At 48.4% G+C, this 17876-nt stretch overlaps 1 protein-coding gene across 1 annotated transcript in view; it reads left to right on the top strand.

Annotated features, from left to right (window-relative positions):
• Window positions 1–17876, top strand: part of LOC140417895 (uncharacterized) — a 217435-nt gene that overhangs the window by 1215 nt on the left and 198344 nt on the right. Inside the window, exon 2 of the mRNA XM_072501325.1 lies at window positions 15835–16983. Within this exon, the coding sequence (XP_072357426.1) occupies window positions 15835–16983 (1149 nt within the window). The remainder of the gene's footprint in view (window positions 1–15834; window positions 16984–17876) is intronic.

The following is a 17876-nucleotide window of genomic DNA, read 5'->3' as shown; positions in this document are numbered from 1 at the left end:
ACAATAATTACATTTATGATTATTCTGTAGTGAACATTGATCATCATTAGTGAATTAGTGTATTAGGTAATTATGTTGTAAAGACTAGATCTTTATTTTAAAAAAATAACACTTTCAACCAAAATGTTTCCAGAAACTGAAGAGCTATCAGAATTTGTTTGAAAAAATAAATTACTTTATAATTTTGAGAAGTTACTAGACATCATATTCTGCCAAGTCTCTGTGGGCTCGGCAGTGGTGTAATGGTATTGTTACTGGGCTCATAATCCAGAGACCCAGGTTAATGCTCTCGGGATCTGGGATCGAACCTGGCTACGGCAGATATTGAAATTGAATAAAATCTCAAATTAAAAGTCTAATGATGACATTGTGGATTGCTGTAAAAACCCATCTAGTTCATTCATGTCCGTTTGGAAATCTGCTCTCCTTCCATGGCGTGACCTACACGTGACTCCAGATCCACAGCAATGTTGTGGTTGACTTGAACGTGCCCCCTGAAATAGCCTCACAAGACACGCAGTTCAAGGGCAATTGGAATGAACAATGAATGCTGGCCCAGCCAGTGACCCCCACCTCCCAGTGTGACTGGAAAAGCCCCGAGATTCACAAACCCTGGTTAGACCAAATCTGGAGAACTGTGATCAATTCTGGGCAACAAACCTGAGGAAGGATAGAATGGCCTCGGAGGGAGTGTAGCACAGATTTACCTGAGTGATATCTGAACCCCCCCCGGGGTTAAATTACAAAACTAGATTACACAAAAAAATCGGTCATTATGGAACAGAGAAAAGCATTAGGTCCATTGAGTCCATGCCAGCTCTCTAATTGACACGGTAGCACAGTGGTTAGCACTGTTGCTTCACAGCGCCAGGGACCCGGGTTTGTTTCCTGGCTTGGGTCACTGTTTGTGTGGAGTCTGCACGTTCTCCCCGTGTCTGCGTGGGTTTCCTCCGGGTGCTGCAGTTTTTTTCCCACAAGTCCCGGAAGATGTGCTTGCTAGGTGAATTGGTCATTCTGAATTCTTGGTCCGTGTATCCAAACTGGCGCCGGAATGTGGCAACTCGGGGCTTTTCACAGGAACTTCATTGCAGTGTTAATGTAAGCCTACTTGTGATACTAATGAAGATTACTATTATTATCTGGAGCAATCCAGTCAGTCTCATTCCCCTCTATCTCTGTATCCTAACAGCTTTATTTCTCTCGGGTTTCTATCCAATTTAAAAAAAAATCATTCATTGGTGTCTATTTCCAAACTCCGTCATAGGCAGCAAGGTTTAGGTAATTGCCACTGGCTGTGTAAAAACATTCTTCCTCCTACCTCCTGTACTATTTACTTGCATAGATACCGAGCAACATAGAAAATAGGAGCAGGAGGCCATTTGGAAAATTAGGAGAAAGGTTAAGAGGAAATATAACTTAGGAGAGGTTACTGATCAAGGTGTTAAGATTCAGAACAGAGGTAAAAAAGCCAACATTAGTGTACTTTACCTGAATGCTCGTAGTATTCGGAATAAGGTAAATGAGTTTTTAGCGCAAATCATCGTGAATGACTATGATTTAGTGGCCATTAATGAAACATGGTTAAAGGATGGTCACGACTGGGAGTTAAATATCCGAGGGTATCAAACTTTTCGGAAGGACAGAGTGGATGGTAAGGAAGGTGGTGTAGCTCTGTTATTTAAGGATGACATCCGGGCAACAGTAAGTAATGACATCGGTGCTATGGAGGATATGGTTGAATCCATTTGGGTGGAAATCAGGAATAGTAAGGCGAAAAAGTCACTGATAGGAGTAATCTATAGGCCACCAAATAGTAACATTATGGTGGGGCAGGCAATAAACAAAGAAATAACAGATGCATGTAGAAATGGTACAGCATTTATCATGGGGGATTTTAATCTACATGTTGATTGGTTTAACCAGGTCGGTCAAGGCAGCCTTGAGGAGGGGTTTATAGAATGTATCCGCGATAGTTTCCTAGAACAGTATGTAATGGAACCTACGAGGGAACAAGCGGTCCTAGATGTGGTCCTGTGTAATGAGACAGGATTGATTCAGGATCTCATAGTTAGGGATCCTCTCGGAAGGAGCGATCACAATATGGTGGAATTTAAAATACCGATGGAGGGTGAGAAGATAAAATCAAGCACTAGTGTTTTGTGCTTAAATTACAATGGGATGAGAGAAGAACTAGCTAAGGTAGACTGGGAGCAAAGACTTTATAGTGAAACAGTTGAGGAACAGTGGAGAACCTGCCAAGTGATTTTTCACAGTGCTCAGCAAAGGTTTATACCAACAAAAAGGAAGGACGGTAAAAAGAGGGAAAATCGACCGTGGATATCTAAGGAAATAAGGGAGAATATCAAATTGAAGGAAAAAACATACAAAGTGGCAAAGATCAGTGGGCGACTAGAGGACTGGGAAATCTTTAGGGGGCAACAGAAAGCTACTAAAAAAGCTATAAAGAAGCATAAGATAGATTATGAGAGTAAACTTGCTCAGAATATAAAAACAGAGAGTAAAAGTTTCTACAAATACATAAAACAAAAAAGAGTGGCTAAGGTAAATATTGGTCCTTTAGAGGATGAGAAGGGAGATTTAATAATGGGAGATGAGGAAATGGCTGAGGAACTGAACAGGTTTTTGGGGTCGGTCTTCACAGTGGAAGACACAAATAACATGCCAGTGACTGATGGAAATGAGGCTATAACAGGTGAGGACCTTGAGAGGATTGTTATCACCAAGGAGGTAGTGATGGGCAAGCTAATGGGGCTAAAGGTAGACAAGTCTCCTGGACCTGATGGAATGCATCCCAGAGTGCTAAAAGAGATGGCTAGGGAAATTGCAAATGCACTAGTGATAATTTACCAAAATTCACTAGACTCTGGGGTGGTCCCGGCGGATTGGAAATTAGCAAACGTGATACCACTGTTTAAAAAAGGAGGTAGGCAGAAAGCGGGTAATTATAGGCCAGTGAGCTTAACTTCGGTAGTAGGGAAGATGCTGAAATCTATCATCAAGGAAGAAATAGCGAGGCATCTGGATGGAAATTGTCCCATTGGGCAGACGCAGCATGGGTTCATAAAGGGCAGGTCGTGCCTAACTAATTTAGTGGAATTTTTTGAGGACATTAACAGTGCGGTAGATAACGGGGAGCCAATGGATGTGGGAAATCTGGATTTCCAGAAAGCCTTTGACAAGGTGCCACACAAAAGGTTGTTGCATAAGATAAAGATGCATGGCATTAAGGGGAAAGTAGTAGCATGGATAGAGGATTGGTTAATTAATAGAAAGCAAAGAGTGGGGTTTCATGAGTGTTTCTCTGGTTGGCAATCAGTAGCTAGTGGTGTTCCTCAAGGATCAGTGTTGGGCCCACAACTGTTCACAATTTACATAGATGATTTGGAGTTGGAGAACGAAGGGCAATGTGTCCAAGTTTGCAGACGACACTAAGATGAGTGGTAAAGCAAAAAGTGCAGAGGATACTGGAAGTCTGCAGAGGGATTTGGATAGGCTAAGTGAATGGGCTAGGGTCTGGCAGATGGAATACAGTGTTGACAAATGTGAGGTTATCCATTTTGGTAGGAATAACAGCAAAAGGGATTATTATTTAAATGATAAAATATTAATACATGCTGCTGTGCAGAGAGACCTGTGTGTGCTAGTGCATGAGTCCCAAAAAGTTGGTTTTCAGGTGCAACAGGTGATTAAGAAGGCAAATGGAATTTTGTCCTTCATTGCTAGAGGGATGGAGTTTATGACTAGGGAGGCTCTGCTGCAATTGTATAAGGTGTTAGTGAGGCCACACCCGGAGTATTGTGTTCAGTTTTGGTCTCCTTACTTGAGAAAGGAAGTACTGGCACTGGAGGGTGTGCAGAGGAGATCCACTAGGTTAATCCCAGAGCTGAAGGGTTGGATTACGAGGAGAGGTTGAGTAGACTGGGACTGTACTCGTTGGAATTTAGAAGGATGGGGGGGCATCTTATAGAAACAAGTAAGATTCTGAAGGGAATAGATCGGATAGATGCGGGCAGGTTGTTTCCACTGGCGGGTGAAAGCAGAACTAGGGGGCATAGCCTCAAAATAAGGGGAAGTAGATTTAGGACTGAGTTTAGGAGGAACTTCTTCACCCAAAGGGTTGTGAATCTATGGAATTCCTTGTCCAGTGAAGCAGTAGAGGCTCCTTCATTAAATGTTTTTAAGATAAAGATAGATAGTTTTTTGAAGAATAAAGGGATTAAGGGTTATGGTGTTCGGGCCGGACAGTGGAGCTGGGTCCACAAAAGATCAGCCATGATCTCATTGAATGGTGGAGCAGGCTCGAGGGGCCAGATGGCCTACTCCTGCTCCTAGTTCTTATGTTCTTATTTGGCCCTTCGAGCCTGCTCCACCATTCATTACGATATAAGCAGATTAGGCTCAATCGCCTAACCCCGCTTTCCCTCCATATCCTTTGATCATCTTCATCCTAAGTGCTGTATCTAACTGCTTCTTGAAAACATGAAATGTTTTGGTCTCAATCACTTCCTGTGGCAACGAATTCCATCGGCTCACCATTCTCTGGGTGAAGAGATTCCTCCTCAGCTCTGTCCTAAATGGTCTATCATAGAACATAGAACATACAGTGCAGAAGGAGGCCATTCGGCCCAACAAGTCTGCACCGACTCACTTAAGTCCTCACTTCCACCCTATCCCCCTAACCCAATAACCCCTCCTAATCGTTTTGGACACTAAGGGAAATCCACCTAACCTGCACATCTTTGGACTGTGGGAGGGAACCGGAGCACCCGGAGGAAACCCACGCAGACAGGGCGAGAACGTGCAGACTCCACACAGACAGTGACTCAGCGGGGAATCGAACCTGGGACCTTGGCACTGTGAAGCCACAGTGCTAGCCACTTGTGCTACCGTGCTGTCCTTGCTATCGCGCATACTCAGACTGTGACCCCGGGTTCTGGACACACCCACCATCGGGAACATCCTTGCCGAATCTACTCTGTCTCGCTCTGTTAGAATTTGATAGGTTTCTTTTTTTAAATATAAATTTAGAGTGTCCGATTCTTTTTTTTCCCAATTAAGGGGTAATTTTAGCATGGCCAATCTACCTACTCTGCACATCTTTGGGTTGTGGGGGTGAGACCCACACAGACACCGGGAGAATGCGCAAACTTTACGTGGACATTGACCTGGGATTGAACTTATGTCCTTGGTGACGTGAGGCAACAGTGCTAACCACTGCGCCATCGTGCAGCCCACATTCTAATGGTTTCTATGAGGTTCCCCCTCATTCTTCTGAACTGCAGCGAATACAATCCTAACTAATTCAATCTCTCATACGCCAGTCCCTCCCATTCCAGGAATCAGTCTGGCAAAACTTTGCAGCACTTCCTCTTTAGCAAGATCATCTTTCCTCGGATAAGGACGCCAATACTACACACAATAGAACATAGAACAGTACAGCACAGAAAAGGTCCTTCGCCCCTCGATGTTGTGCCGCGCCTTGTCCAAAACCAAGATCAAGCTATCCCACTTGTGCCAATAACCGCTTGAAAGTTCCTGAAGTGTCTGACTCCACTATCACAGAAGGCAGTCCATTCCACACTCTAACCACTCTCTGAGCAAAGAACCTACCTCAAACATCCCTCCTATATCTCCCACCCCGAACCTTATAGTTAAGCCCCCTTGTAACGGCTACATCCACCCGAGGAAATAGTCTCTGAACATCCACTCTATCTATCCCCCTCATCATCTTATAAACCTCTATTAAGTCACCTCTCATCCTCCTCCGCTCCAAAGAGAAAAGCCCTAGCTCCCTCAACCTTTCCTCATAAGACCTACCCTCCAATCCAGGCAGCATCCTGGTAAATCTCCTTTGCTCCCTTTCCAATGCTTCCACATCCTTCCTATAGTGAGGTGACCAGAACTGCCCACAATACTCTAAATGTGGTCTCACCAGGGTCCTGTACAGTCGCAGCATACCCCCACGGCTCTTAAACTCAAGTCCCCTGTAAATAAACGCTAACACACTATAGGCCTTCTTCACGGCTCTATCCACTTGAGTGGCAACCTTCAGAGATCTGTGGACATGAACCCCAAGATCTCTCTGTACCTCCACATTACTCCGAACCCTGCCGTTGCCCTGTAATCCGCATTCAAATTTATCCTACCAAATGAATCACCTCGCACTTATCAGGGTTAAACTCCATCTGCCATTTTTCGGCCCAGCTCTGCATCCTATCAATGTCTCTTTGCAGCCTACAACAACCCTCCACCTCATCCACTACTCCACCAATCTTGCAGCAAGACATCCCTGCTCCTCGACTCAAATCCTCTTACTATGAAGGCCAACAAACCATTTGCCTTCTTTACCGCCTGCTGTATTTGCATGCATCCATACAAACTAGGAGCAGGCCACTCGGCCCCTCAACCTTGCTCCTTACATACAAACTAGGAGTCAGCCCCTCGAGCCTGCTCCATACACACAAACTAGGAGTCGGCCCCTCGAGCCTGCTCCATCATTCAATAATTTTAACCTCAACTCCACATTCCTGCCGACCTCAATACATTTCACCCCCTTGGCGGAGGGCGGAGATCGAGCAGCATGGGGGCCGGATCAGCAGGGGTTTCTCAGGCGCTGCGTGGAGGAGCTTAAAAAGGAGGTGGTGGCGCCACTGCTGACGGCGATCGAGGGGCTGAAGGAGACCCAGGAGATAGAGCTCCGGGAGGTGAGGGACAAAACCAACGAGAACGAGGACGAGATCTTGGGCCTGGCGGTGAAGATGGAGGCGCTGCACAAGAGGTGGGCCGAAAGATTCGAGGACCTGGAGAACAGGTCAAGGAGGAAGAATCTCCGGATTCTGGGTCTCTCTGGAGGGGGCCGATGCCAGGGCGTATGTGAGCACGATGCTCCATTCTCTGATGGGTGCGGAGGCCTCTCTGAGCCCCCTGGAGCGAGAAGGGGCTCACTGGGTCCTGGCGAGGAGACCCAAGGCCGGCGAGCCGCCAAGGTCGATAGTGGTGAGGTTCCATCGTTTCGCGGACAGAGAGAGTGTCCTGAGATGGGCCAAGAAAGAGCGGAGCAGTAGATGGGAGAATGCGGTGATCCGAGTCTACCAGCACTGGAGCGCGGAGGTGGCAAAGAGGAGAGCTGGTTTCAATCGGGCCAAGGAGGTGCTGCATAGAAAGAGGGTGAGATTCGGAATGCTGCAGCCAGCGCGACTGTGGGTCACATTTTAGGATCGACACCACTATTTTGAAACGCCAGAAGAGGCTTGGAGGGGGGGGGGGGGAAGCGCAAGTGGAGGAGGGATTTCCACACGGCGGGGGGGGGTCAACGAGAAGGCGGGGGAAGCCGGGGTCAGCAGGAGTCAGCTGACTTACGGAAGTATTATGGGGGGAGCAAAAGAGCTAGATCCGGATCTAGCAGGGGGGAGGGGGGAAAATAGGGTTGCTGCTGCATTGGCCGAGGGGGAACTGAAAACGGAAGAGGTGGTTGGGAAGCCCCCCAATCCGGCTGAAAACGTGGAATGAGAGGGGCCTAAATGGGCCGGTTAAGAGGGCCCGAGTGTTCGCGCACCTAAAGGGACTGAAGGCAGACGTGGTCATGCTTCAGGAGACACATCTGAAGGTGGCAGACCAGGTCAGATTAAGAAAGGGATGGGTAGGACAGGTATTCCATTCGGGGCTGGATGCGAAGAACAGAGGGGTGGCAATACTGGTGGGGAAGCGGGTGTCATTTGAGGCCAAGAACATAGTAGCGGACAATGGAGATCGACACGTGATGGTGAGCGGTAGGTTGCAGGGGACGTGGGTGGTATTGGTAAATGTATACGCCCCGAACTGGGACGCTGCTGGATTCATGAAGCGGATGTTGGGGCGCATTCCAGACCTGGAGGTAGGAAGCTTGATAATGGGTGGGGATTTTAACACGGTGTTGGACCCAGCACTGGATTGCTCCAGATCTAGGACCGGAAAGAGGTCGGCTGCGGCCAAGGTGCTTAGGGGGTTTATGGACAAGATGGGGGGAGTGGATCCGTGGAGATTTGCCAGGCCTTTGGCCAGAGAATTTTATTTTTTCTCCCAAGTCCACAAAGCCTACTCCCGGATAGATTTTTTTGTTCTGGGTAGGGCGCTGATCCCGAAAGTGGAGGGAACGGAGTATTCGGCCATTGCCATTTCAGACCACGCCCCGCACTGGGTGGAACTGGAGTTGGGAGAGGAGAGGGACCAACGCCCGTTGTGGCGGTTGGATGTGGGACTGCTGGCAGATGAGGAGGGGTGCGGGGGTCCATTGAAAGATATTTGGAGGCCAACGGCAACGGGGAGGTGCAGGTGGGGGTAGTATGGGAGGCGCTGAAGGCGGTGGTCAGGGGAGAGTTACTCTCCATCAGGGCTCATAGGGAGAAGAGAGAGGGCAGGGAAAGGGAGAGGTTAGTGGGGGAGATTTTAAGAGTGGACAGGAGATATGCAGAGGCCCCTGAAGAGGGACCCCTCAGGGAGAGGCGAAGTCTCCAGACGGAGTTCGACCTGTTGACCACAGGGAAGGCAGAGGCACAGTGGAGGAAAGCACAGGGGGGGACGTATGAGTATGGGGAGAAGGCGAGCCGGATGCTGGCACACCAGCTCTGCAAGAGGATGGCAGCGAGGGAGATGGATGGAAGGGGAACTATGGTGCGGAGGAAGGCCCCGGGACCGGATGGGTTCCCGGTTGAGTTCTATAGGAAGTACATAGACCTGTTAGCCCCGTTGCTGGTGAGGACTTTCAATGAGGCAAGGGAAGGGGGGGCGCGATGATCTCTTTGATCCTGAAGCGGGATAAGGACCCACTGCAATGTGGGTCGTACAGGCCGATCTCGCTCCTCAACGTGGATGCTACGTTGCTGGCAAAAGTGCTGGCTACGAGGATCGAGGCGTGTGGCCCGGGGGTGATTCACGAGGACCATACGGGATTTGTAAAGGGCAGGCAGCTAAACACCAATGTGCGGAGGCTCCTAAACGTGATAATGATGCCATCGGTGGAGGGAGAGGCGGAGATAGTGGCAGCTATGGACGCGGAGAAGGCCTTTGACCGAGTAGAGTGGGCGTATCTCTGGGAAGTGTTGCGGAGGTTTGGGTTTATTAGCTGGGTTAAGCTCCTATATAGAGCCCCGGTGGCGACTGTGGTTACGAATCGGCGGAGGTCGGAGTATTTTCGGCTGTATCGAGGGACGAGGCAGGGGTGCCCCCTGTCCCCCCTGTTGTTTGCATTAGCAATTGAACCTTTGGCCATGGCATTAAGGGAGTCCAGGAAATGGAGGAGGGTGGTCCGAGGGGGAGAGGAGCATCGAGTGTCGCTGTATGCAGACGACCTGTTGCTGTATGTGGCGGATCCAGTGGAGGGGATGGTGGAGGTCATGCAGATTCTCAGGGAGTTTGGGGACTTTTCGGGCTACAAGCTCAATGTAGGGAAAAGTGAGCTCTTTGTGGTGCATCCAGGGGACCAGGGAAGAGGGATAGACAATCTACCGTTGAGGAGGGCGGAAAGGAGCTTTCGGTACTTGGGGATCCAAGTAGCTAGGAGTTGGGGGGCCCTGCATAAACTTCATTTAACGCGGTTGATGGAGCAGATGGAGGAGGACTTCAAACGATGGGACATGTTGCCACTCTCGCTAGCGGGCAGAGTACAGTAGATTAAAATGGTGGTCCTCCCGAGGTTTCTTTTTGTGTTCCAGTGCCTTCCAATTGTGATCACCAAGGCCTTTTTTAAGAGGGTAGGCAGGAGCATTATGGATTTTGTGTGGGTGAATAAGACCCCGAGGGTAAGGAGGGGGTTTCTGGAGCGTAGTAGAGATAGAGGAAGGCTGGCGTTGCCGAATCTGGGTGGCTACTACTGGGCAGCCAATGCGGCGATGATCCGTAAGTGGGTGATGGAGGGAGAGTGGGCGGCATGGAAGAGGTTGGAGATGGCGTCCTGCAAAGGAACGAGCCTGGGGGCACTGGTGACGGCACCGCTGCCGCTTTCGTCGACAAGGTACACCACGAGCCCGGTGGTGGCGGCAACGCTAAAGATCTGGGGCCAGTGGAGACGACACAGGGGTGCGATGTGGTCCCCGATCAGGGGTAACCATCGGTTTGTCCCAGGAAGGATGGACGGGGGCTTTCAGAGCTGGCATCGGGCAGGGATTAGAAGAATGGGGGACCTGTTCATTGATGGGACGTTTGCGAGCCTAGGGGCGCTGGAGGAGAAGTTTGGGCTACCCCCGGGAAACGCGTTCAGGTACATGCAAGTGAGGGCGTTTGTGAGGCGACAGATGAGGGTATTTCCGTTGCTCCCGGCACAGGGGATTCAAGACAGGGTGATTACGGGTGTATGGGTTGGAGAGGGCAAGGTGTCGGCGATATACCAGGAGATGAAAGAAGAGTGGGAGGCTTTGGTAGAGGAGGTGAAGGGTAAATGGGAGGAGGAGTTGGGGGAGGAGATTTAAGAGGGTCTGAGGGCTGATGCCCTGAGTAGGGTTAACTCTTCTTCCTCATGTGCCAGGCTTAGCCTGATACAGTTTAAGGTTATTCACAGAGCGCATATGACAGGGGCGAGGCTGAGTAGGTTCTTTGGGGTGGAGGACAGATGTGGGAGGTGCTCAGGAAGCCCGGCGAACCACGCCCATATGTTCTGGTCGTGCCCGGCACTGGATGGGTTCTGGAGGGGTGTTGCGAGAACTATATCTAAGGTGGTGAAAGTCCAGGTCAAGCCAAGTTGGGGGCTAGCACTATTTGGAGTGGTGGACGAGCCGGGAATGCAGGAGGCGAAAGAGGCCGGCATTCTGGCCTTTGTGTCCCTGGTAGCCCGGCGGAGGATCTTGTTAGTCTGGAAAGATGCGATGCCCCCCAGTGTGGAAGCCTGGATAAATGACATGGCAGGGTTTATCAAGTTGGAGAGAATAAAGTTTGCCTTGAGAGGGTCTGTGCAGGGGTTCTCCAGGCAGTGGCAACCGTTCCTAGACTATCTCGCGGAGCGTTAGATGAAATTCAGTCAGCAGCAGCAACCCAGGGAGGGGAGGGGGGGGGGGGGCATCTCTTTCGGGGGGGGTTTAGAAGGGTGGACGGGGAAGGGGTTTTTTCCTAGGGGCACGTGAGCAAGAAAATACATAAACGTTTGGGAAAGTCGATATGTGCGAGAGGAATCCAATGTACAAAGTTCTGTATTATGTTGATTTGATATGTTTATGCTTGGCTATGCAACTTTTTTTTCCTTTTTTGTTACGGGGTGGGGGGGGGGGGGGGTTTGTATGGTTGAAAATTTTGTTGAAAAATTCTTAATAAACATTTTTTTTTTTAAAAAGAGAATCTATCCATCTCTGCCTTCAAAATATTCAAGGACTCGACTTCCACTACATTTTAAGGATGGAAGTTCTAAGTCATAGAATCCCTGCAGTGCAGAAGGAGCCCAAGTCAGCACCAATCCTCCAACCCCCCAGCCCCCCCCCCCCCCCCAATACCACCTTACACCATCCACATATCCCACCCAACGTGCACATCCTCGGAGATGAAGAGGCAATTTAGCACCTAACCTGCAAATCTTTGAACTGTGTGAGGAAACTCCGCGGAGCACCCGGAGGAAACGCACACAGACACGGGGAGAATGTGCAAACTCCACACAGTCACCCAGGGTCGGACGTGAACCTGGGTCCCTAGTGCTATGGTGCAGCAGTGCTAACCACTGTGCAGCCCCCTCTTTTACAACCTCGAGAAAAAAAAATCCTTATCCCCATCTGAAATGGGTGATCCCTTATTTTGCAACAGTGACCCCCTTGTTCCCACAAGAGGAAACATCCTCTCCACATCCACCCTGGAAAGACCCCTCAGAACATAAGAACTAGGAGCAGGAATAGGCCATCTAGCCCCTCGAGCCTGCTCCGCCATTCATGGCTGATCATTTGTGGACTCAGCTCCACTTTCCGGCCCGAACACCATAACCCTTAATCCCTTTATTCTTCAAAAAACTATCTATCTTTATCTTAACAGCATTTAATGAAGGAGCCTCAACTGCTTCACTGGGCAAGGAATTCCATAGATTCACAACCCTTTGGGTGAAGAAGTTCTTCCTAAACTCAGTCCTAAATCTACTTCCCCTTATTTTGAGGCTGTGCCCCCTAGTTCTGCTTTCACCCGCCAGTGGAAACAACCTGCCCGCATCTATGCTATGTATTCCCTTCATAATTTAATATGTTTTTATAAGATCCCCCCCTCATCCTTCTAAATTCCAACGAGTACAGTCCCAGTCTACTCAACCTCTCCTCGTAATCCAACCCCTTCAGTTCTGAGATTAACCTTGTGAATCTCCTCTGCACACCCTCCAGTGCCAGTACGTCCTTTCTCAGGTAAGGAGACCAAAACTGAACACAATACTCCAGGTGTGGCCTCACTAACACCTTATACAATTGCAGCATAACCTCCCTAGTCTTAAACTCCATTCCTCTAGCAGTGAAGGACAAAATTCCATTTGCCTTCTTAGTCACCTGTTCCACCTGTAAACCAACTTTTTGCGACTCATGCACCAGCACATCCAGATCTCTCTGCAAAGCAGCATGTTTTAATATTTTATCATTTAAATAATAATCCCTTTTGCTGTTATTCTTGCCAAAATGGATAACCTCACATTTGTCAACATTGTATTCCATCGACCAGACCCTAGCCCATTCACTTAACCTATCCAAATCCCTCTGCAGACGTCCGGTATCCTCTGCACTTTTTGCTTTACCACTCATCTTGGTGTCGTCTGCAAACTTGGACACATTGTCCTTGGTCCCCAACTCCAAATCATCTGTGTAAATTGTGAACAATTGTGGGCCCAACACTGATCCCTGAGGGACACCGCTAGCTACTGATTGCCAACCAGAGAAACACCCATTAATCCCCACTCTTTGCTTTCTATTAATTAACCAATCCTCTATCCATGCTACTACTTTCCCCTTAATGCCATGCATCTTTATCTTATGCAGCAAACTTTTGTGTGGCACCTTGTCAAAGGCTTTCTGGAAATCCAGATATACCACATCCATTGGCTCCCTGATATCTACCGCTCTGGGAATGTCCTCAGAAAATTCCACTAAATTAGTTAGGCATGACCTGCCCTTTATGAACCCATGCTGTGCCTGCCCAATGGGACAATTTCCATCCAGATGCCTCGCTATTTCTTCCTTGATGATAGATTCCAGCATCTTCCCTACTACCGAAGTTAAGCTCACTGGCCTCTAATTATCCGCTTTCTGCCTGCTTCCTTTTTCAAACAGTGGTGTCACGTTTGCTAATTTCCAATCCGCCGGGACCACCCCAGAGTCTAGTGAATTTTGGTAAATTATCTCAAGTGCATTTGCAATTTCCCATGCCATCTCTTTTAGCACTCTGGGATGCATTCCATCAGGGCCAGGAGACTTGTCTACCTTTAGCCCCATTAGCTTGCCCATCACTACCTCCTTAGTCATAACAATCCTTTCAAGGTCCTCACCTGTCATAGCCTCATTTCTATCAGTCACTGGCATATTAATTGTGAAGAACGACCCAAAAAACCTGTTTAATTCCTCAGCCATTTCCTCATCTCCCATTATTACATCTCCCTTCTCATCCTCTAAAGGACCAATATTTACCTTAGCCACTCTTTTTTGTTTTTTATATTTGTAGAAACTTTTACTATCTTTTAATATTCTGAGCAAGTTTACTCTCATAATCTATCTTACTCTTCTTTATAGCTTTTTTAGTAGCTTTCTGTTGCCCCGTAAAGATGTCCCAGTCCTCTAGTCTCCCACTAATCTTTGCCACTTTGTATGCTTTTTCCTTCAATTTGATATTCTCCCTTATTTTCTTAGATATCCACGGTCGATTTTCCCTCTTTCTAACGTCCTTCCTTTTTGTTGGTATAAACCTTTTTTGAGCACTGTGAAAAATCACTTGGAAGGTTCTCCACTGTTCCTCAACTGTTTCACCATAAAGTCTTTGCTCCCAGTCTACCTTAGCTAGTTCTTCTTTCATCCCATTGTAATCTCCTTTGTTTAAGCACAAAACACTAGTGTTTGATTTTACCTTCTCATCCTCCATCTGTATTTTACAAACTTATATCGTTCAATCCAGGCTTTACACAAAACTTTAAATCTGTGTCCTGACTGCTTGTACGATCAGTGAATGGAAACAGAGTTTCTTTGCACACCCGTTGGAAATCTGGCATAATCTTGTGGACCTAAATCAAAGTTTGAGAAAATGAACAGAAAGACATGATCATAGAATTTACAGTGCAGAAGGAAGCCATTTGGCCCATCGAGTCTGCACCGGCTCTTGGAAAGAGCACCCTACCCAAGGTGAACAGCTCCACCCTATCCCCATAACCCAGTAACCCCACCCAACACAAAGGGCAATTTTGGACACTAAGGGCAATTTATCATGGCCAATCCACCTAACCCGCACATCTTTGGACTGTGGAAGGAAACCGGAGCACCCGGAGGAAACCCACGCACACACTGGGAGGATGTGCAGACTCCGCACAGACAGTGACCCAAGCCGGAATCGAATCTGGGACCCTGGAGCTGTGAAGCAATTGTGCTATCCACAATGCTACCGTGCTGCCCTTCAATGGGTAGTTAGGCCAAATTAGAGTAAAATCCTTACTACAGTAGAATAAGGAGTTAGGTTAGCGGACTTTTAAACATCTCTAGCTTAGGCTTGATAAAATGGGTAGCAGTCTGTAATTGCCTGTAACTGGTATTTCGCAAAGCATGAAGAGGGGGATGGGCAGCCACTGGGACCATTTCTTTGTTGCAGGGGATACTGGGAAAAGGGGACTCAGGTCTGGTTAAGGAATGTGGGGAAAGCCTATGTGAGCTTTCCATTTGCCGCCGTTGCCTTATTTGGTCGTACATGTGAAACTTGATGCTACATGAATGTATATGAAACCAGATGCTGTGCTCCCTTTGTTCACTTGCTCTGAGAATCTCGGGGACTGTGTTGGTGTCCTGGGTTATCAGAGTGAGTGTAGCTTGCAAGCTATTTGAAATAAAATAAATTAATACCTACAAATCCGACTCGGGGTTTGACTGAGACCAGAAAGAACTGAATATCGTTAATTTCCCCTCAACCTCCTTTGCCAGAACCATTCTGGTAAATCTCCTCTTCACCTTCTCAAGAACCTTCACATTCTTCCTGAAGGGTGGTGACAAGAGCTTCATTAAAGATTCATAGAATAGAATTAGAACCATAGAATTTCTACAGTGCAGAAGGAGGCCATTCGGCCCATTGAGTCTGCACTGATTCTCTGAAAGGGCACCCTGCCTCGGCCCACACTCCTATCCTGTCCCTGTAACCCCATAGCCCCACCAAACCTGCACATCCCTGGACACTAACGGGCAATTTAATAAGGCCAATCCACCTAACATTCCCTTCTTTGGACCGTGGGAGGAAAACTGAGCACCTGGAGGAAACCCACGCAGAAACGGGGAGAAAGTGCAAACTCCACACAGTCACCAAGGCCGGAATTGAACCCGGGTCCCTGGCACTGTTCGGCAGCAGTGCCAATCACTGCCACCAGAAGCATAGTTTTGGTGTCAATATTACTGTTTATGAAGCTCAAGATCGAAATTGATTTGCCAACTACTCTCTTACTATGTCTTGTAGAGATACAAAAACCCTCTTCACCTCTTTCTCTCTCCTCCCAGAGGTCAGTTTGGTTTTTATGACAATCCAGCAGTTTTCATGGTCATTTTTCCCCAGTGCCGGTCCCACAAATGACCAGATTCATTCAGCTCAATTTCACAACCTGCCTTTGTGTTTTTGTGGGTTCTCTCTCACTCCCTATTTTCTGTTTTCAATCAGTTTCACAGGGTGTTCGAAGAGGAGGCTTCAAAGTCCGGAAACTCAAACCAAGCATCACATCAGGATCTGAGAGTCCTCAATTTATCATATCATGAATATCATCGTACTTTGAACATGGAAGGAAAAAGCACCGTTCACAGTGGGGAGAAACCGTACACGTGTTCTGTGTGTGGACGAGGATTCAATCGATCATCAGGCCTCACGAGACACAAATGCAGTCACACTGAGGAGAAACCGTGGAAATGTGCGGACTGTGGGAAAGGATTCACTTCCCCATCCAAGCTGGAAACTCATCGACACAGTCACACTGGGGAGAGACCATTCACCTGCTCCACGTGTGGGAAGGGATTCACTCGGTTATCCACTCTGTCCACACACCAACGAATTCACACTGGGGAGAGACCATTCATCTGCTCCAAGTGTGGGATGGGATTTATTCAGTTAGCGACCCTGCAGAAACACCAGCCAGTTCACACTGGAGAGAGGCCGTTCACTTGCTCCAAGTGTGGGAAGAAATTCACTGAATCATGGTCCCTGAAGATACACCAGCGAGTTCACACTGATGAGAGACCGTTCCAATGTCCAGACTGCGGGAAGTGCTATAAAAGTTCTGGGCATCTGATTCGCCATCAACGTGTTCACACTGACGAGAGACCGTTTACATGCTCTCACTGTGGGACTGGGTTCAGACGATCATCTCACCTCACTATACATCAGCGAATTCACACTGGGGAGAGGCCATTCACCTGCTCTGTGTGTGGGAAAGGATTTACAACCTCATCCTACCTGCTGACACACCAGCGAATTCACACTGGGGAGGAGCCATTCGTCTGCACCAAGTGTGGGAAGGGATTCACTCAGTCATCCAACCTGCAGACACACCAGCGAATTCATACTGAGGAGAGACCGTTCATCTGCGCCAAGTGTGGGAAGGGATACACTCATTCATTCCACCTGCTGAGACACCAGCGAAGTCACACTGGGGAGAGACCGTTCGCCTGCTCCGAGTGTGGGAAAGGATTCACTCAGCCATCCGACCTGGAGAAACACCAGCGAACTCACACTGGGGAGCGGCCATTCACCTGCTCCGAGTGTGGGAAGGGATTCACCACATCATCCCACGTGCTGAGACACCAACGAGGCCACAAGTAACTAAAGTGATTCCATTTTCCTGTTCTCACATTCAGGACTGAACCATGTTCATTTGGGTCTCTTTCTGCTGATAACAAACTCCAGCCCATTTACAGGGGCTAATATTTTGGCTGAAGGCAAATAAATTAGATTTGTGTGAAATACTCAGTGTGTTGAAACTTTTTAATATCTCTGACACAAGTTAGTTCCTTTAGAAGTACTCTCGCTGTCCCCTGTCTCTTCCATCGTCAGCTCCAACAAGAAGTGTGAGGAGCTTGTGGAGCTTCCTTGTGACTGAGATTGAGTAAATCTGATCAGCTGCCTCTGCTGCTTCCCTCCCTTCTACGAGCCCACCGGACCAAACTGTCTCTAAATTTCATCCTTTTGATTTCTGGTGGCGGCCATGGAGTAGTAGGTCGGGCATTTGGTAACTCCCGCTTGTGACGGAGCTTTTGAACCCTTTCTCCCGATTTGTTTCAGAATTCTACTAGAAACATCAGTGGAGAGTGAGGCAGTGAGGAGAAATCCCCCACCAGTATATGGAGCCGTGGACCAGACGTGTTTGTATAAGAAGAATTAGTTGAGCAGCGAAGGTGACTGTAGAACCTGCAGCACGGGAAAGCTTGGCGGAGGCGCAGGATTCCGGTTTGGTGGCACAGTGGTCAATGGTACAGCTGGTGGAGTTCATTCAGGAGAGCTTCGCCAAGCACATGAAGGAAGGGTTAGACCTGATTAAGGCAACGATTGATCGGGTGGAACAGGGGCTGGAAGCCCACGGACTGGCGATCCAGAAGGTGGCCGAGCACGAGGACCATTTAACCGCGTTGGAGGCGGAAGTGGGGCTGATGAGGGACCAGCAGAAAAGGTTGCAGGAGGACCTGGAGAACAGGTCCTGGAGACAGAACCTGAGG

This window comes from Scyliorhinus torazame, chromosome 5, assembly GCF_047496885.1.
Source record: "Scyliorhinus torazame isolate Kashiwa2021f chromosome 5, sScyTor2.1, whole genome shotgun sequence".
Classification (NCBI taxonomy): Eukaryota; Metazoa; Chordata; class Chondrichthyes; order Carcharhiniformes; family Scyliorhinidae; genus Scyliorhinus; species Scyliorhinus torazame.
The sequence above is the reverse complement of the archived record's forward strand: the minus strand, read 5'-3'. Positions and strand labels throughout refer to the sequence as shown.